The 22124-nt window shown below is 37.1% G+C and overlaps 1 protein-coding gene across 1 annotated transcript in view; it reads left to right on the top strand.

Moving 5' to 3' along the window:
- The first annotated feature begins 3938 nt into the window (after nt 1-3938).
- LOC102696986 (sodium/hydrogen exchanger 9) overlaps nt 3939-22124 on the top strand; it is a 90463-nt gene continuing 72277 nt past the window's right edge. Inside the window, exons 1-4 of the mRNA XM_015361236.2 lie at nt 3939-4241; nt 6524-6726; nt 12261-12338; nt 12675-12751. Of these exons, the coding sequence (XP_015216722.2) occupies nt 4010-4241; nt 6524-6726; nt 12261-12338; nt 12675-12751 (590 nt within the window). The 5' untranslated portion in view covers nt 3939-4009. The remainder of the gene's footprint in view (nt 4242-6523; nt 6727-12260; nt 12339-12674; nt 12752-22124) is intronic.

Here is a 22124-nt window from a genome sequence, read left to right on the forward strand (position 1 = left end):
AACTGAAAAACGTTTCTGCAACTGATTGGACGAGTCATACCCCTAATACTTTAAAAAAAATATTTTCTAACACAAAAAAGGACACAATTCAATTAGGATATCTAAGTTGTTAGTAAGCTGTCTAGTCACTATTTAGGCGGTAGTCATTAAATTGTAACTAAAAGTAAATTAAATTCGTACAAAATACTTAGGTAAATGAAAAAACATTTTAACGCATAGGCATTTAGTGACCTCTAGTGGTACTCTTGGTGTATTACAAATGATCACAATGAATAAAGAAAGTAAAATCTTAACATTCCCTGGACTATTCTGATTAAAATTTAGAAGAATCAATATATACTTACATTTTCTGCTATACATGTTATATAGGTGGGTTATCTGGTTCTTTGGTTATTATAATTCCAAGAAAAAGTATTTATAAGTGTATATTAGTACAACATACTAAAGTGCTTTATTGAGGCAATTACATGATGTCTAAATTCTGTTTAAAAATAATATGAATGTAAGTTCATTTCTGCGAGCTTTTCAAGAAAACTCAAAGTGCTGTAAACCAGTACACAAATAATACATATAAGTAAAAAATAAAGAAAACCACTGATGTGGAATGTGGAAAGATGGGTCTTTAAGCACATTTTAAAAACATCAGCAGTCGCAGGGTATCTGTTTGGGCAATGAATTCCACACATGAGGTGCAGAGCATGAGAAGACCATCTCTGGCCATCTTCATGCTTCATTCATGTGGCCTGTGAGCCTGGTCTTCAGTAGAGTTGACCAAGCATGAATCAGCAGATCTCTCACTAAGAACTGCACTAAGCTCCTATAATAAGTCCTTAAGATAGCCCGGAGCTGGACTATTCAGTGCCTCATGCTGTAGGTGAGCAAATTAACTTTAAAGTCCACTCTACACTTAACAGGAAGCCTGTGCAATTCAAAGAGGATGAGTGTTATGTGGTGATACAGAGTAATTTTAGAGCTGCAGAATTCTGGACATGATATTGCCAACTTCAAAGCTCAACTTCAAGTTGACATTTTAAAGCATTTAAAGTTTATTAAATGAATGGATCACTGATACAGACTTCACCTGGCTTAATTCTACATACACTAAAATGTCAGCCTGTATAATAAGGCTTGGTCTTAAAACCAAAGACAGAAAGCATCTAAAAATGAACAGGAAAAAGCACCGGATTCAAATATTTTTGAATTAACATGCAAATTTCAGTGGCTTCGGGAAATGTAAACAAATGAACTCATTTCCAATGGCAATGTCACTGTAAATCCTCCTAGTTCTCCTCCCACAGCTTTGATAACAGGACAAAGCACACATTTTTGCACTCACTAGAAACAGTAAAAGACAATTTTGAACTTCAAAGCGATACACGTTTGTCACATTGTGCACCTTGACTTAAAGAGTGCAACTTCTTTGTGCTCAACAGCAGAACTTCTGCTTAAGCTTATTCTTATTTATTGAATGACTGTACTTGAAACACACAGTAAATGTTATAGTTACTGCAGCCATGTGGCTTCTGAACTAAATAAGCATTCATATTGTCCAGATCTCTATTTTTTTTATACTGTGGGCCAAAGCAAGGAGTTTTTGCTGCCATTTTCCCAGTCTGCACATTGGCAGACTCACACCCTGTGTACGATAACGCGTACAACAGCTGCAATAAATTATAAAGCACATCTAAAAAACACACTTCTAGATTTCTACATACAATGCAAATAGTAGAAGGTCAGTGTTGTTGTGCCTATATAATCTCCAAATCACTTATATAAATAGAAAATTAAATGTTTTATGAGCAGTCTATTGAAACGTTGGGCAATTTCTTCACATTGATTTCTTATTGTGTTTATTTTGGCACATAATGTACAGCCTTGTGCACAGAAACCTGTAGGCTGTTCCGATATTGGGAAGGAATATGATGACTAAGTAATGGAAATTTAATGACTACAGTAATGCCAGCGGGCATGACAGGTGGTAATCAAGGCCACCTTCCCTCCAGACAAAGTCTGCCATGCTGGGTATGTGGGCGGTTTCTCACTTTAGAAATCCAGTGCATGTTTCCAATGAATAAAGTGAAAAGAAATTGTAACTGAGACCTAAAAATGGAGCAAAGATCCATTTTGCAGTTGCTTCAGTTTTACAAACTTCTGAATACTGATTTAAATCTTTTTTTTCTTGCAAGATTAAGTGTTTTTGCTTTTTCTATTAGCAGAAATGGAGAGATTCACAGATGACCTCTTGCTCTTGGTCTTGAAAAACAGAACCCAAACAGCATGAAGCCAGATATCTGCTCTATCTGCTGTAATGTCACCTAACAGCTTGAAAACATCCAGCGCTTAAGGGCAAGAATAACTAGCAGTGATGTATGAAGGACTACAAGTTTCTAAATATACCAGTGCAGTGCTTCTCAGCTGAGCTATTCTGCTGTTGCATTTGTAAGGTCCTACTGTCAGTTAGAGCATTTTTAATTAGGCACGCTCTTGAGACAGAAATGCCAGAGGTCTGCTTGTCATGAGTGTGTGGTGATGACAGATGAGATAGAAATATAAAAGTGTAACAAGAGTAAAAGGCACCTTAAAGGCACTGAGAAATAGAGGAGACCCAATCTATACTGGAGGCCCAGAGGGCATGTGCTACAGTTGAGCAACAGCCTTTTCTGCAGAAAGACATTAAAAAGGCGTTCATTTCAAGTGCCAGAATCTGTGAGCCTCTTTTTTGAAAGAATATTGAATGTCCAATGGAGTCTGTTTTAGCGTTACATAATTAAATGCACTTCTTGATAAGAACTAACGGGATGCAATTGGTATTTTAAAAAAACAGGATTCAGAATTATAAATCCAGTATACCTGTCCTATTTTCAGTGTATCCACTTAAGATATTAGTGGGTTTATCAGAATACCCCCACCTACAAAAAGATCAATTGAAGTCATCCTTTCATAAAAAAGTATATTTGACCGTTAATTTTATTTCCACTGTAAGCACAACATTACTGCATTGTTCCAGACAGCTAGACAGCTACCGTGCTGGAGTCAAAGCTTCACAGCCCTCAATTATGTTTTTGCTTTTGTTTTATGAGAAGAGGGGAATTTAATTTAGTAAGCATTGTGCTTTAAGAAGCACACGCTGTTAAAATATATACAAAAAAGGCAGGCAGACATAAAAAGGTCAGCAGTTTCAGGTTAATGCATGTAAATATTGCACTGATACAGTTGATGTTTATGTATTGCACTACGTGTCTGAAGTTAAATGATTTGATTATAACAAATTAAAACAGGGGTTATTTATTCACCCTGCGTGACTCATCATACTGTAGTTTTGGAAAGAGGAAATTGATTCACTTCCTATTTATAACCCAGTCAGTTACAGATTTAGCTTCTGCTTTCTATAGCCTGCTTTTGGATGCATATCCCAAGTACTTCCAGCTGTCTTTGAATTTGACCATAGCTCGTAACTTTAAGAATATATTAGGATTAATGAGTGCCACGATAAAAAAAAAGTTACGCATGCAAAGAGTTATGCACAATTTTTTGTGTTAATAGGATTGCATTTAGTTCTGCAAGATTTATACAGTATTTGGCATTTCAACTATTATTATGCCTGATATTTGATCTTTTTCAACAGTAGTATTATTCGAACGATTGGCGCACAACCCCCTGCCCCCTCCCCAGTTTCCCTCCCCCGTAAAATTTGTATAAAGTCATATTTAACATGGGCATAGTAGTGTTGGAGTGAATTTATTTTGTAACTCACTGTTAGGGTTCTCCAGAAGCCGGTCTGGCGCTGAATAAAAACAAAAAATCAATACAATTTTAACGAACACTTCCCAGAGAATGGTAGTTTTGAATCTTTGCATAAAAAGTACAGTGCAGCGCTAAGGACTACAGATACCAGAAGCCTTTGCAGCCTCTCTGCATGGTGCAGGTTTGCTTATCCGAACAGAGTGCTTGCATCCTGGTTCATCTTTATGCAATATGTCTGATTGACAGGGTCTATGTCAAAATACGGATGTATTGCCTCCTACTATATTGTTCGGCACTGTTTAATTGTTTTTGTCGATCATCTTTTTTTTTCCTCACCAAGGGTATCAAAATGATTATAACAGAGAAAAGTCATCGCCAAGAGAGCGCAGAACTGCTTGCATTGAATTTCTTACTGATACTTACAATTTTAACGATGTGGTTATTTAGGCAACGTCAAGTTAGGTTTCTTCACGAAACTGGCGGAGCAATGTTTTATGGTAAGTAATGCAGAAAGATTAATTACATTTAAAAAGTAGATGTCTTTTATTCAATTTATGTTAAGTCCTTCGCATCTTATACGATTTACAGACTTCCAAATTATGACATTTGTTGTTTTTTTACAAAGTAATGTTCAACGTTCAGTAGACTAAAAATTGCACTTGTTCAAGTTCACGTCTGTACAACTAATGACGTATAAAGGTATGTAAGATATAAAGGAAATACTCGTACCCTTGAAAATAAATTGTATTAGTGTATTTATTGACGGTGCCTTTGCTTTTAGTAATGTCGTTCTTTATTCTTCCAGATAAGTTTTTACTAAAAACTAGTGAAACTAGTGTTTACTAGTTCTCAAAACTATTTCTCCATTGTGTTTGCAACTGTTATTTAACATGATACACGTTTAATTTTATTTGAATGTGTTTAATTAGAATGAAGGTAGTATGTTTGTAACTAAACGATTTTTTACTTTCATGGGATTTCGTCTGTTTATTTTGTTTTGAATTAATTAAATTTTGAAAAAAATCCTGTACAGGTGTCATAAACTCACCTAGAGGCCGAGGCCTAAAAACACTGTGTGTATTGCTAGTACAATGATCACAATAAAGTACTTTAGCCATCTGTCACAAATTAATATCATAGTTTCATTTAAGAAGAATGAATTGAAATGTTTCTAATGGTCAGCGAGTGTCTTTGTCATTCTGTAATGACAATGGACAGTGTAATGCACTAGGAATTCTTGAGCCTCTTTTTGGGTGCCTGTTAAGCTGATGTTTCTGCATGGTATAAAACTGTATTTCTATATGAAATACAGTAAGTAAATCATTTATAATATCCATTTACTTACATGGTCAAGGTATTACTTTCAAGGGTGCAAGGCATTCTGTTTTTCAAAACATTTTTTGGTATTTTTCAAGAATGAAAAACAAGAAAAAAAAGTTTTGAAGAGAAAGCAGCTTTTCATTGTTTTTTTTTTCCATGTTCCCAGGATCATAATGGACAAAACTACTGGGTATAATTATTAGTAAGAGAAAAGTCTCAGAAGTCTTAATACATTTCTGTGCATCAGTAGTAATGCCTTTTCTAAGGCAAATGTATTGCACAGCAGGTGTGGGTGTCTCCAGACAGGATACTGCAAGCCTGCAGTCCTAAAATGATTAAGACATAAAAAACATCCTAGCCAAATAATTAATTCAGTAAAGCAGCTGAGGTACCTTATAGAATGGCATTGCCCATCTCCGCTGTAGGATTGTATAGTATTGTATATTCTATAAGTATATTTGGGTTTATATACTTTTTTCAAATTATAAAGGAGATGGTTGGCTTTTCCAAAATTTCAGAAAATAAAAAAAAATGAAAGTCAAGTACAGTTTTTTTTTCATAAGTAGTATTTTACCCTGATTGTTACTGTGATTGCTGTTATAAGATACATATATTATGAGTGCTAATGGAAGCTGTAATTTGCTAGGCCTTGCGTGAACATTCAGACCTGTAGATGATTCTCCCATAGGGAAATCAAATTGCCATTTCATCAGTATTAACTTCCATTATCCCCTGCATCTGCCTGCCTCCTTTTATATGGCAGAGGAAAATTACAAGAGTCTTTCACTCACTGAAATAATGGAAATCATAGGCTTGTCTGTGTGCCAGCAGAGCCTAGATCAGTGTGAAGCAGTTCATTTTGGAGGTAATGAAATACATAATGATAGACTCAGTGATCCTAAAGTTTCTTCAGTGCTTCAGACAACGACTTTTGCTGTATTCCCCCACAGTCTGCTCAGTGTGATATGTACAGTACAATGAAGTCCAGTAGCAAATTATACTGTTACACATCACCTGTGTTCTAGACTCTGAGTGCTCTGAGTAATCTTCTTTTATCTCAGATATAAATCTTCGTGGGATGAAATACAGTGTTCTCTTTTGAACAAAACCATAATTTTCAAACATTAGTTTTTAAAAGCTTTTAGTATACAATTACCTTGTCTGTCTTTTTTTTCCTGAACAAAATAGCATTCACTTCCTCAGTGAGGAATGTGCAACATTTATTCTCTTTCTGATACTTAATGCACTTCTACCTGATATATTTATCTATTTTCTGTATCTTTGGAAAATGTATATTAATCTAACTATGATATTATATTACAAATTATAATGGAAATTGTAGTGTCCTGCATACTCATTGACTGTTATAAAAATGTATGTTTAGATTGCCTTTTGATTTCTTCTTTAAAGGAAATAGAAGTTGGTTCATGTTTTTATTCCATTGTTTATTCTTTTAAAGGTTTAATAATGGGACTGATTCTTCGATACGCTGTCTCTCCATCAAGCCATGAAGTTGCTAAGGTGCACGAGTGCAGGAGCCTGAACAGTACACCTCTCTCCCTTATGGTTAATGTAACAGCTCAGATACACCAGTATAAATACATAGGAGAGGTCAGCCAGCGCAAGGTTGAAGGCTTCTATGCAAGCCCAATACTCCAGAAGGTAAGACATTCACATTTGCTTACTGCTTTTATATCCATCCCTCTTGGGGTGTCTTTAAGTGTTACGTTTCCTCAGGGCAGAGGGGACAAGTTAGAACAAGAACATAAATGGTGGGAAAGTATGGCTGGTGGCACAGTAAGACAGACATTCACCAGGCGAAATTACATCACAAGCGCTTTTATCAGCCTAGCATCCTGTTTATGACAGAGAAGAACTTCGGGCCTTGACAGAGGAAACTCCCTTGCTATATCGCCTCCTATTTATGTAAAGCTTCAACTGAATTATCCACAGTCAAAACTAGTGCTAGTTCATCACATTACTAGTTGAAGAGGGATATGGCCTGGATTTTTTTCTTTTGAGCTCAAAAGAGCATTACCATAAACATGTTGTTACATTAAAGACCTGGAGCTTAATTTTCTGTTGGGTGTCTACATGTCTGCATCTTTGCATCTTTTACATTCATACCATATGTTTCACCGTTGACCATATTTGTGCAAATTAATGCATAAAAACCGATAACTCCAGAAACGGGGGTGCTTAACATTTCTACATTGGAGTTCCAACACAAACGGAAATACTGCTGATGCCCTCATCATGTTCCTGCCAGTTCAGGTTTAGTGGAACTGCAGTACGACTTCCATGCCCTTCCCACATAGCTGACCATTTTTGTAACCAATGGGCTCTTCCAACTATGTAGCACTTCTGAAATTTTATCTGACATCTTCTGGAGGCCACCAAACTCATTTTCAATGTGATCTGAGTTAGCATTGAGCTTGATAGCGGAAGTTTCAGTGTTTAATCATCTGTGGCCATCTTTTGCAGGCGGGAGTGGGGTAGATATACAAATTTGCATCTCACCATATGACCTGGCACACTGAGATTTATCCCAACTATTTCTTTGCTCCAGTAAGCATTTTTCATTTATTAATTACAGTTGCAGCAGGGGGCCCGAAGAAAATGAACTTCACGGTTCCCTCAGGAAAGCTTATGTTCTCCTTAATAGCCTGAGCTCGTCATCCACATTCGATGGAGTGGTCTTATTAACAATCCAGTTGAGACTTCTTCAAAGGCCATTTCATGTGCTGCTGAGTCCGGGACACCGTAAATGTCATTAAGCAGTGTTCCAGATGGGCATCACTTTGAAAGATAAGGATTTCGTTGCATTACTGAGTCCATTAGATTGTGGCCTGTTGGGAATAGGATACTAAATTTTGTAGTCTGATTTACTTTACAGCCATTCTGGTGAAGTGGTAATTAGTGCAGTATACCCCATACTCTGTATTGTTAAACCCCTGCAAAAATAAAATCACTTCAATATGCATAACTTACTTTCCTTTTATTAGTTTCTGTTATAAAGAGTTTCATTTATTTGGCAAAGGTTATTAAAATCTGTAATATATTTTTTCCATGTGGATACTTCTTGTCACTACCAGCAATTTATATCCTATTGACTAATGCAGGCATGGTAATGGAAGACATTACTGACTACTTTGTCTCTGCAATTAACTGAGCATATTGTTACCAAATTAAAATAGACTTTTAAATGTTGGTGGCCCAGATATACATATTTCTGTTTAATGGCACCACACATTATCTTATTGATTTTCCTACAAGTAATAAAGCAGACAATTAAGGGTTTTATTTTAAGTTCCATGCATTTTTAACAGATGTAATACACATTCTGTGTTTTAGTGGCTTAACAACTTCTAAATGGCTTTTTCCTTTTATGGTTTGTAGGTGGTTTGTTTTTTGAGATCTGCATTATAAATATATATCATCCAATTGCCTTTTGGACCTTAGGTTACCTGCCAGGGGGAGATTTTGATATTTTAAATGTTCTGTCATTAAAGGCAGTTGTTTAGATATTCTGTGTGAATTGTAAAATACTGTAGATCAATCATTTAACATTAGGGATGTTTTTTCCCAAGGCAGTTAACGAGATCTGTTATTAGGTGGACATTGTGCCAGTGATTGCTGCTGTTGAATCACATAGGACCTCACTTTTATTTCTCCAAAGAGCAGAACTTGCTTAGCATAATACAAAAGTGGCAGACCCAGAATGTGAAACAGGAGTCATCTGCTTTTAATCTTGTTTTCTTAACCACTAGACAACCTAGTGGCCTACTGTAGTTATATCTGATTAATGATAATAGTATGTAAGTCTGAAAGATTAAAATTACATCATAGTAAACCTAATTACTTGCCCAGAAAAAGAGTTGGGAAGGAGGTCTGATCAATCCATATGTGTATCTTATTTAATAGAATAAAAATGCTTAAATGCACAATTAAGGCAGCATTTTCTGTAGTTTCATCAAAGGTATACTGGGAGTGGAAAAAAAACAATGGAAATATCAGTGTTGTATTCTGCCTTTCTGGATATTGTAAACTAGAGTTCAAATCGGTTAGCTAAATATAAGTTTAGGGATTGTGCTTTCAATCCAAATAGTATTCCACACCCATGCTGTCCATTGTAGCTACTAGCCTGTGATAGCCTGTAGATTCCTCAGTCTTTCAGAAGTGTGACACTGATATAGTGTCAGCAGTGAATCCTTTTATCATACTGTATGTATTAATGCTATGTTGCTACAGCATAGATCGCCCAGGGGAATTTGATTTAAATTTTAATCCTTAGCTGTCATTTCATGCTCCAGCCTGAGCGCTTTTCATGCAAAGCCTATAGTCGTCAACTATGCTTTGATGTGTAAATGATTTTTCAAGTGTCCCAAACACTGTCCACTCTCAAGCAGTGTGTGCATGGTTGTAGTGTAATCAGAATAGGATTTGTCTGTATAGTTATATAATGCAGATGTAATGGTAGTTTTTAATTTTAAACTTCAATGTTTAAATGTTCACTTGGTATAAGTAGAAACACTTTGTATTTTTAAATGATGAATGTTCAATGTAACTAAGCAGGATTTCACACACAAAAACAAAAATGGTATTTGAAATATTACTGAGCATATACAGCAGATGTGCTGAGAGCAGTTCTTTGGTGACTTCTTGGTGAACATGTCAAAGTCAGTGCACACCCAGAATGATCAGATAGCAATAAATGGGATCATGTGGACATACTGAACAGTAGTGTGTCCAATTGTGACATTTGACATAGCATTAACAGATTGTGCGACTAAATGACATATACTGTATGGAGGTTATTTTATTTTGCCTGTCTAGGTACTGAAGAAAAGTGACGTGAGATGCTGAACAGCAATGTGGTTTTGCTTGGCATTACTCCTCTGGATTGAATTTTGTTTTAAAAACGACTGTTACATGTAGCAATAGCGAGAGGGCATTCGCAATTTCTGAACACATTGCATATTCATATTGTCCACCAGCCTTTTTCCACCTTTCAAAAAAAAATCTTCTGTGTGGTGAAATGTGTTTCTCCTGATCCATGGCAATGGCCCTGACGAAGGGAAGTAACGGATTGTGTAAATTTGCACAGTGCCGCAGTTCTTTACTGCATGATTATTATATCGTGTTACTAATTGTATGTGGACTTGTGAGCTAGGTGTTAGTTCACATACTGTACCTGTGTACCAATGTGACAGAAATCAGCATTAACATACAGTGCCATACAGTACATAAAATATTAACAATAGATGTGAGTAACTGTGACAAAGTTACAGTTCAATGTATAAAGTGGATGGAATGAATCTGGGGATATATCCTAATAAATGAATCGTAATCTCCAGAAGCTTCCTGATCACTATTATTATCATCAACAGAATAACATGATTTTATTTGTAAGTGCCTTTTAAGAAAATAAAAGTGCTGTACAATAGCACAAGTGTAATACAAAACATTTCAAATTAATGTAGTTCAGGTGGGTAGCTGCGTCGGCATGTGTAGGCGGAGAGATTAGAGTGGTCGTGGCCGTCAGAGGTGAAATGAGAAACAATGGGCTTGGAGAGATCTTTAATCTTCACAGCCCTGACGTGTTCTCTGGAGCAGTCTCCGAGTCTCCTTCCTGTTTCTCCAAGTGAAGACCACTCTAATCTCTCCGTCTGTGTTCTCAAAGACAGTTTTCCGAACTCATACATCAGAAAGACCACCGAAACCAAAATTATTCTGCAGCTAGGATCACACATTCTCCCTTCTCTTAACGACAGACTACTGTTCTTTTAAATTTTCTCCATTCATTGGAAGTTTCATTTCACACCTCTCTGCACCCATTCTGACTTCACACCTCTTGATTGGCCTCTCTTTCTGTCCCCTGCTCCCGCCTCTCACTCCTCCTCCCTCCCAGCCTTTGTTCTCTCGCTACTTTACCTTTGCCTACTGCCCTGTCTCTCTCACACCTGAAGAAGGCTCCACGGACGAAACGTTGTGTTCTCTTTCTTCTTTTTTTCAGCATGGAATAAACCTATTACTTGTTCCATTTCAAATGAATTATGTAAATATACGTGCAACACATTTTGGTTGCCTTTTTATTTGTTTGGTATCTGGTGGTAATTCCAAAGTAGAATTTACATTTGCTGAATTCATGTATGATTAATCTATTCATAATTTATTTCTATTTTATTTCCTCTAGATTGAGATACCATTATCAGAAAAAGCTGTCATAACTCAAAATAAGTGGTTCAATTTTTACAATTAGGATTTTTACTGTACCTTTGTGCTCCATATATTTTAATATTTGTTTTTCATTGTGTTTGTAGTATTCTAGTCAAAATCCTATTTTTGTTGTTGTGTGGAGACATTGTTCACTTTTATTACACTTTTTAATTGAATATCCGGCTATCCAGTTTACATCATAATTCTCTGTAGCATGTAATGATATGATTCTATTTACTTGAGCTAAGGTGTTATATGGAGATACCCGTATATACCTTGTTGTTCTTACAGTAGATCATTCACGGTTAATGAAAGTAAGCATAGCTGCTTTTTGCACATTCTTTGATTACATAGTCTATATCAGTTACGTCAATCCAGCTGTCAAATGCACAGAACACTCATCTAAAACAATGTTGTCTAGATGATATTGTTTTCCTGTACTAATGAGGTTACAGTCTCAAGCAATACTGTTAGATCTTCGGGAGTCCATTACTATAATGGTGTTTTAAGAAGATGCTATTGGTGTCTGCATTACCAATATTGAAAACAAAAGCAGGAAAATCACAGAAAGATATATTTTCATACATATGTATTTTTTCCTTTTGAGTTTAATTTCAGAACATTATTTTACATTTTTAAAGAGTTAACATTGTCAAAATCTAAATTTCAGTTTTAAGCTCTAGAGATCTTTTATCTTTAGCTTCAGGAGCAAAATTGTTTGTCGGATAGTGTACATTAAAGTAAGAACGTTTTCTTAAGCTCAAAGCATTACGTTTTTGCAATGTAAGTGAAACCTTATGTTCTAAAAATGCCTGTAGGATAGTTATCAGTTGTGTACATTTTTCTGTGCAGCTATTAGCATTGCCTTGCACACTGAAGGTCGTTTGTAAAGCTTCATACTTTACCTGGGTTAAAACATACAGATCTTGCAGCTGTGGCACAGCGTTGAAGTCATGTGGCTCTTTTTCTCTTGGCAGATGATATTTGACCCTGAAGTTTTCTTCAATCTGTTGCTACCACCAATCATATTTTATGGGGCATATAGTTTAAATCAAGTAAGTGAGTTTTTTTTTTACATTTGCTGTCAAGTGACTCTTTATTTTATATGCATATACAAAATATAATACACAAAAGAGCAAATTGTTTTGATCTACTTTGTAGTTGAGGCAGATTCCCTCTTGAGCGTTTACCAGAACTGTTCTTCATGGCTTACATGTTGGACATGTCTTGTTGGAAGAAAACCAAGGGGTGGGCTCTAACAGTTGGGTAAATTAAATGTTTTTTTTTGGAGTGAGCCGTCTTTGAGTGCTGTGCGATACCACACAGAGCACAGGCCAACAGATGGCTCAGCCCACAGGTCAATTCATCATGGTTCTTATTGTTCTTTCCAGAAGTTTTTTTTCCACAACTTTGGCTCAGTGTTAACATATGCCTTTCTGGGGACTCTGATCAGCTGTGCTGTTATTGGGTGAGTATCCATGCTTAACAGTTAGGTTTTAAAGCAATGCTCTTTATATGTAAGTGCCATTTGCTAGTAACATTGTTTATTTCTGCAGATTTATACTTCTAGGGAAAATTATTAGCTGTACAGCTTTACCTGAAGCATTATTTTAGCCTTAAGTTCAGAATTATAGCTATGGTCACAAAGAAAACTGTCATAAATAACATTGAATTGCAATGAAACCGATTTGGAACAAGGTACTATGGGCGTTAAATCCTTTCACAGTATTGCACAATAGTGAATGCATCAAACTGTTACAGTAGATTCACTAAAGTAGAATGCTTTGTGTTTCACTAAAAACGGGTTGCTACATATTTGCAAAACTAAATACTACCAAATCACCTACACTGCCTAAAAACATACCATACTCAGTTAGAAAACATATTAAAAGCTCTTTTTTTCAGTGTTGTAATAAAAAAATACTATCCAATACTACCCTGAAATTAAATCTTATAACAATATATGACTTGATTCCTTTTCTGATATTTATGTCAATCAGGAATTGTGTTTAACTTTATCCTACTTACTATACATACAAGTATATTACAGTTGCATTCAATTATGAGTGCTACACGTGATTTGATGTTCATTTCACCAAATAAAAAATGAGTGAAATCACATAACGCAGAATTAGATTCCAGTGACTCAAACTGGAGGTCAGCTTTCTCTGGTTATTTAAATACAGGGCTGAAACGTATTCTGTGGGAAAGCTTTTTTCATCCCCTAGTGAACTAATATTATCTTTGCAAACAGACAAGGCAATTTAACTCCCATAGACTGAAAAGGCCTCCTGTTGTCTGTCAGAACACTGGGATCCAGGTCCCTGTTGAGCAGTTTTGTGTGTCTGAAGGAATCTGTTCCTTATTGAGCTACAAGGATTGAATTGTCTCTCTGCTCACCCCCTGGAAAGAAACTTTGGATGGTCACTTTTCCTCTCTAAACTTGAAATAAAAGACAGTCTTCACTGCAAACATCAATAACTAAAAACAATATGCAGGACATGGCAAGTAACGGCTTTGGTGTTTAATTAAAGTATGCAGTTTCTTTCCACTGTATGACATTTTCTAATGATTGGGGATTTGCATTTCTAATAATAAAGAACTTGTAGCTGGAGTAAAAGTAAAGTCAAGAATGTGCAAATGCTGATCATTTCAGAAACCCAAATTGTAGATCTGGGTTCTGGACAATTAACAGCACAACCAATTGTATTCACTGGGCCAGTTTACATGAGTATGAGAGGTTTCTAAAATTGGCAAAGTGTGAGCAAGGCAGGCGAAGAGGGACTTTAAAATATGGTGCAGTAAGTCAACAGGTAAATGCAGGAATGATCGTTTAGACACAGATACATTTTGGCAGTCTGTATAAGGAGAGGAATGAAAATGACGGGCAACAGAAAATCACGCCAAAATCAGTGAGTAGTAGTGACAGCTCGCGTTAGAAGGCATGTGCTCGTGACAAACAGCAACAGGGTGACACTACGCCGATGAAGTGCTCCCTGCTGGGCGATAATAAGGAGCGAAGACAGGAAGTGGATGTGTGGTACGAGGTGAGGGCGCACTCAGCTGACAGTGTCAACACAGCTGACTACAAGAAGTCACTGTTGTGGAAAAATCAGAAAATGATCGAACTGCTGCTCTTCCACCTTTTTACCCCCCCAATATCTCCCACTTAGGGATTAGAGTGACAGTGACAGGATAGCGTGGGCACATACAGTAAGGCATCAGGATACCACTCTGCCACTCGCACTGCTACCAGTATTTCTTTTTTGATGTGTAATTTTGACAGCACCAAAGAACCGTTTTTTTTTCCCACAATGCCACTAGCAGAATATTTCTAAACTACTTTCATGTGTAACATGCAGAAATAATTACGTGAAATGACTGTTGCTTAGAATAGCTCTCAAGGGGGTAGTATTTTATTTAGTCAGCTAAAGGAAAGAGCTGTGAGTGCTGTGTAGCTGTGAAAATTACCACAGATTGTGAAAGTGATCTGCAGCTGTAGAGATCATGTACAGCAACGCCTCATCTTCACATGCAAGAAATTGAAGGTTATACAGTGTTAAATTATTTGAGTTTAGAGTGATGCAAAACCTTTTTTTCTACCTGAAGTAAATCAAGAGCCTTTAATTTCACCAAGCACAGCAAAACTTGGCTGTTTCTTACTTCTAGTTCTTGTGATATTCACATGAAGCATCTTCTTTTCTGATCTGATTCTATATTTTGTTTCCAGTTTTAACTGGGATGTCTATTTAGATTGACCAGAATATTCAAAATGTGAGGAAACATGTTATAGTTATTGTTCCAACATTGGCAGTATTGTTCACTAAGATAACTCAAACATATTCATTGGTTGACAGTTTTTTTTTATGAAACAATACAATATTTAACAAATTCATAGGTTTTATGCTTGATTCTTCTCACACATTCAAAACAAATTAATTAGATTAGCGTAAAATGTTATTATTAAGTTAAACTATATTTTCCATAATATCATAATCACAGCTGTAGGCTTTAAACCAGGAATCCAGATTGTAATGGGTTATAAAAATAAATAAGTCTCCAGAAAGAAGTATGAAATGTGTAGGAGTATTCCTTCATTTCTAAATTATTTTCAGGGAAGTATGGTATGTGACGAATTACAAATAAAAGCCTTTTAATTAGTAAAAGATTGAATGCTGCTTCAAATTTTGGTTGTATGCTTTAGTGTATTCCTGAGAGAAATATTTGGAAATAATCCAAGTGTTTTGTTATATTTTATGTTCTATTTTTAATTTATAGATTCATGTTTTGCTACTCGTCCTTTCCATTGTAAGTTACTGTATGACATTTCAAAATAAATTCACTGCTTTTTCTCGGGTCTATCTGAGGTGGGTGGCAGCTGTAGGGTATTGCAGCTGTGTCTCAGTTTATCGTGTAATAATAAGAGATATAAAATCTTGCACAGATTTCAGTGATACTATGGAAAAGATGGATAGATTCAGCTATGCCTGAGAAAATGTAGCCTGGACACAGTCAGTAGCAATTTACACTTCATGCTGCATGTGCAGACAGCACATCTCCTTTGAGGAAAAGCCATGGAAAGTGGACAGTACAGAACCAGTCTTCTAAAGGAGGCATTTAACTGTCCATCCATCTGCTTTGTAACTGCTTTACGAAATACAGGGTCATGGGGGCATTAAATTGTAACTTGGTGAAATACAGTATTCTGCAGAACAACACCTTGTTTCCTTTATATGTTTGGTCATTCGACACCTACTGTATTAGCAGTTGTTTAGTCTGGAATAAGGAAGCAACCATGAAATAAGCAAGTTGGGGAGACTAAACAGAGTTCTGCTTGTTACATTTCCAGGCACCAATACACAGATGGCCAGGGTTTTTAAAGCATGGATTGAGTGGAGATTCAGGCCCAATCAGGCCTAATCAAGCAAGCAATTCAATTATAAGGTTCAGTTAGCCTCAACTTAATTAAAGTTCAAAGGTCTCCCAAGCAATCATGGACAGAAGAGCTAAACTTGCATTTCAGAATGTAAAATATTGCAGTCCAGTGATTAGCAAGAGACTGCTTTTTCCCTGTATTTTTAAGAGCCCAAAGCCAGTGTTTCAGCACAGGCGTTATAGTGGATCCTCCTGTATTGTGCATGTGTCAGAAAATGTTAGTAGAATTGCCTTGCCTTCTGGTACAAGAGGAAGGAGGTTGTTTACTGCATATAGGAAGCTGCACTGAGAGGAGCAGTTATTGAGATAGGCAAAGTGGCATTAAAAGAGTAGGGATGTAACCCCGGCATCCTGGCCAAATTTCCTATTGGTCCTTATCGATTATGGCCTCCTATAAATCCCCATCTATGAATTGGCTTCATTACTCTGCTCTCCTCCACACTGATAGCTGATGTGTGGTGAGCGTTCTGGCGCACTATGGCTGCCGTCGCATCATCTAGGTGGATGCTGCACATTGGTGGTGGTGGAGGGGAGTCCCCATTACCTGTAAAGCGCTTTGAGTGGAGTGTCCAGAAAAGCGCTATATAAGTGTAAGCAATTATTATTATTATTATTATTATTATTATTATTATTATTATTATTATTAAGGAATTATTTTGGAACACAATGACTATAGGTCTGCATGGTGGTGCAGTGGTCAGCATTTCTGCCTGGCGGCACTGGGGCCCTGGGTTCAATTCCAGACGTGGGTTGCTATCTGTGGTCTGTGTGGAGTTTGGATCTTGTTTGTGTGGGTGTCCCCCACAGTCTGAAAACATACTGGTAGGTCAATTGGCTTCTGGGCGAATTGGCCCTGGTGGTGTGTGTCTGTGTGTCTTCTCTGTGATTAACTAGTGTCCTGTCCAGGGTGTACTCTGCATTGTGCCTGTTGCTTGCTGGGAGAGGCTCCAGCTCCCCAACAGCCCACAATTGAAAGAAATGGTTATAAAATGAATGGATGGATAATCATTATAATTATACAATGACCTGACAGATTCTGAGCTACAGCTTGGTCTGTTTATGTTTTATTTTTGTTTCACATGAATAATAATTGCTTATATTTATATAGTGCTTTTCTGGACATTCCACTCAAAGCTCTTTACAGGTAATGGTGATTCCCCCACTGGATGATGCGACCGCAGCCATAGTGCACCTTAACGCTCACCACACATCAGCTATTAGTGGAGAGGAGCACAGGGTGATGAAGCCAATTCATAGATGGGGATTGCTCGGTGTCCTGGCCAAATTTCCTGGGAAATTTGGCCAGGACACCGAGGTAACACCTTCACTCTTTTCAAGAAACACCCTGGGCCACAGTGAATCAGGACCTCAGTTTTACATCTCATCTGACGGACAGTGCCTATTGTACAGTATAGTGTCCCCCTCACTGTACTGGGGCATTAGGATCCACACAGACCAGAGGATGAGCACCCCCTGCTGGCTCCATTAACACCACTTCCAGCAGCAACCTTAGCTTTTCCAGGAGGTCTCCCATCCAGGTTCTGACCAGGTTCACACCTGTTGAGCTTCAGTGGGTTGTCAGTTGTGAGCTGCAGGGTGAAATGGCTGCTTAGTGGATTTCATTGGATTTTTAAGGAAAGCAGTGCGAAAGATTCCAAATGAAAAACTGGACAGTCCACCTGTGTGAAAACACAAAACTCCATCATCATACATGTATATTTATTCAGGCCACAGGGGTTTAGCCGTTTAGGTTGTAAACCATCGTAGAATTTTCCAGTTTCAATTCTGAGTTAAAATCATTCACTGCTCGATTTGATAATCGCATAGCTTATTCCAGCCTTAACCCCATCTGCTATAAAAATTATGTTATAGTGTGAGATGCACAGAAGCATGCCTCTGGAGGACTGATATTAATTGCTCAGCAGGTGTGATCTTTTTGCTGTAGGTTGTGGCTCAGCTTAAAGCCTTCTGAGCCTCCTGGGTTGGATCAGACCTACAGTAAGAAAGTCCAGCACCTCATGTTACTGAAGAGTGGGAGTGTACATGTAGGAGTGTTAACCATGGTATCCTGGCTGAATTCTACTCGGGGATTATAAAATCTGGCCTTCCTGAAGTTCCCCTAATTCAGTTCTGGAAGCAGTTTCTCACTTCTCCGCCTCATCTGCTGTGTGGTGAGGCAGGCTGCTGGAGCATCATGGCTGCCACGCGTCCCCTAGGAGATGCTGAGGAAGTGGGTCTCCTCCTTCTTCCTCCTCCTGGTGAGCTGCAGGTGAAGAAATCCTTTGGGATGAAAAGTGCTAGACAAATGTAATTACAGTAGTGCTCCTGGTGAGCTCAGTCATTTTCAGCCTTTCACGTGTCAAGACAAATCACAGCCTTAGAGGGGTTGAGTCAATATTGAAGACCTGTTAAAACAACGAGGAGACAAAAAAATAGTAATAATTGCAGTTAATGTAGTATTTAACTGTAGTAGAATGTACTGGTTATTAATATTAATATTGTGTTTTCATCTTTTTCATTCAAAACAATTTTCAAATTTCTCATTTTCTTTTCAGAAAAATAAGAATACCACATTCTACTATTGCTGTCTCCAGTTTCCCCTAATCACTGTGGTGATCATATTTATATTTATGTTGAAAAAACATTCACAGCGTTGATGTGCATTTAAAAAGGTGGATAAACAGCAGATTTCATGTCCCATTAAGAAACGTTTATGACCATTTAGCAAATAAAAGGCTACAATTGATGTGATGTATTTGAGCTGACAATAACTTTTTTAGAATATTTATTGGTTTACCAGTTTGGTTTAACAACAGTTCGGTTTAAAATTTCATATTTTCAATCAACTCTCTCTTAGTCTATTTTTTTCAAAGGTTTTCCTTCCTGTTGCTTGTGTCTAAGGAGATAATTATCTGAATAAAGAAATGAAAGTAGCACTTCTCATCACTACTGTACATGCACATCAGTTTCAGTGTGTTTCTCTTTGGCACACTAGGTGGCGCTCATGAACCACACAACACTCACCAGGCACTGTTTGATGCAGGTCAGCTGTTTCCTGAAACACATCAATAGAGAGCTGCTAATTACTATGCTGAATTCACTGCAGTGCTGCTTTTCAGTTGCAGCCTCAGACTTGTACTCTGCCAGGCACCAGATTTATTTTTACACATCCAGACAACCTGCTCATGCAAATCGGTGGAGAGGTACCATATTTCTGAATTTTGTTTGAACATTTTCGTTTCCAAAACATGAATATCCCAGACAGTGTCATTGGTTCCGGTGTTGTGGTGGTAGTGGTGGGGGGGGGGAGTAGAGCCAGGAAATTGATCCCTTATCTATATGGGCAGATTTCCTTGTTTTATTATTTTGATTTTTGCTTCTCCAGATCTTACAGTTGATGCATCTGGTCTGGCACTTGATGCAGCTGTTATTTGTTTCTCTGCTACAGATTAATAAAGAACTGTTGCTGTGAATTTTGGATTTTCTTTTCCTTCAGTATTTTTCGCAAAGGCAAAAGATATTATGTGCATACTGAAAAATGGGCTACTGATTAGTATACGTATGTCAAGAGAATTTATTGACAAGAGAAAGTATAACCAGATAATATCAGGATCAAATGTAATAATAAAAAGAAAACAAAGACACTAGCTCCATGAATTACAGCCAAACACACCTTCAGAGCCTTTAAATGTCTCTATTTATAGTTTATAGAGAAATACAGGGCAGGAACCAGTTAATTGACTGCAGGTGCGTAGTCAAAGCCAGCAGTCTGCTCTATGCTTACCAGATATCCTAAATTAGGTCTCTGCTTACAGTTTTATGGATAAACACACACATACATGCACATATATACAGTACCTAGTATTTGCATGTGTACATATACACAGTCTACACAAGGTAGGTCTTTCGATTTAGTGTTGTATATTTATTTTATTAGCAATAATATAATAAAATGAGGCTTTTAATGCAAATATTGCTCTGCTTTCTTATGAAGGCCACCACATTGAAAGAAAGAAACTCTGGGATTTACTAATCCTGCAGTACCCACCAGCCACTTGTTAGAGTAGCTCTGTGTATATGGTAAAAACTATTATGATAAGTGACATTTTAAAATACTGTGTATGCACCTATATCTGAATGTTCTGTCAGTTTTAGCTGTGGTCTTTTAGAAAGCGGAGAAGGTATGAAGATAAACAGTAAGGAATAAATTACAGGAATATTAAAATTCCCTTATGCTTTGTTATTATGAATCTCAACCCTCAGCCTGGTTAAATTCAGCACAAAGTTCCAACATCAGTTTTAAGGCCCAGAGGAATGGGAGGGATTGTTTGTGGCAGCAGGATCTAGAAGGGAATGTGTTTCCCACATACAGTAGTGGAAACCCAACCCAGATTAATTTACATGTCTGCCTCAGATTAATGAGTCATTACTTTGACTCATTTCATAAACAAAATTGGTTCTGGAATTTATCAGTTGTGTGCACAGCCTACTCTTTAATTACAAATGAGGATATTGCAGATCTTCAAGACACCAACATAATGTTTTTATTACTTCAAGGTGTAAGAGATGTCATCTCGTGTTCTGATCAAGATCACCACATACTGTAGCAGTGCTGTCTGTTTCTAACAAGACAGTGTGCAAAGTGGTACTTCTCATACCATAATACTGCCCATGTTGTTTAAACTTATTGTATATCACACAGTTGAGATATACAATAAAGTAATATTACACCTCTTGTGTAAACAATTATGCTACTAGAGCATCATGGGTGAAAACATTTTTTTAATGACATGCTTAAGCTTCTTAAAATACTTTAGGAAGTAAATAACTTTAAGAAATAGGAAGTAACGTGTTAAAACGACAGACACCCATTACAGTTTAGTTAAGTTATTGGATTAGTACTTCATTTTCTTTGAAGTCTTGGTTATTTTTTTAAATAAGCTCTGCCAGTATGAGTACTGCCAATATGCCTGCCAGTGCTGTCCCTCTCTTATAGTTCCTAGTTGCAGCTTCCCATTGGTGCTCACGATTTCACACACTGTGGAATGTCAGCTGGCGTTCCTCTCTAATCTGTTCTTATCTACACTGACACTACTTTCCACAGTGATTCAGCATGTGAAGCCTAACAGATAGGTTTAGAAAGTGAAATGGATGGCCATAGTTATCACATCTTTGAGCGCTTGTTTGACTGGTTGGTTAGTCATATTTATAATAAATTCTAACAAATTCAGGTTTCACTGTGTGAGGGGTCAGTTTACACAATTCAGTCATCTCTGTGATTTTTCTTTTTTCTGTGAACACTTAACTATGACCTGCAGGCTCAGCGATATCACCTTGCCATCTTACAGGAGGCCTTCGTCTTGATCGTTTTTTGGTCTTGTGGATTCCAGTTCAGTAATTGCCTTGGTCCAGTGAAGGTCTGTTCTTCTTACAAGGTGCCTTTACCTGCAATTTTTATTAGTGGACCTTGATTCCGCTTTCATTTCTTTTTTTTATTGCTTCTCTTACTCCAAACATACGTCAATATATTTAAATAAAAAGATGATGTGTACATGCGTATCCCACATACTAACATATAGATCTGTACGGGCACTGGCAAATGCTTGTGTTTCCCACCAAAGTGGACACAATAACAGCTGTGCACTTTGTTTGGGGCGCTGGACAATTCTTGGATAAAGCCATCCTTTCAGCCAATTAGAAATACAACCCGTCAAAGATCTCTTTGTTAAGTTCTGAAGTTTCAAAGCAGACATTGGGACGACCCTTGGAAATATATGGAAATTAAGCCTTCATGTATTATAAATACCTATTCTTTCCATCTCACTTCAAACCCATGAAATATTCATCAAAGCTGTATTTTGTATTGCTTGAATTTCCAACATAATACACATCAATACTGTCATTAT

Source organism: Lepisosteus oculatus, chromosome 13, assembly GCF_040954835.1.
Source record: "Lepisosteus oculatus isolate fLepOcu1 chromosome 13, fLepOcu1.hap2, whole genome shotgun sequence".
NCBI classification, from domain to species: domain Eukaryota; kingdom Metazoa; phylum Chordata; class Actinopteri; order Semionotiformes; family Lepisosteidae; genus Lepisosteus; species Lepisosteus oculatus.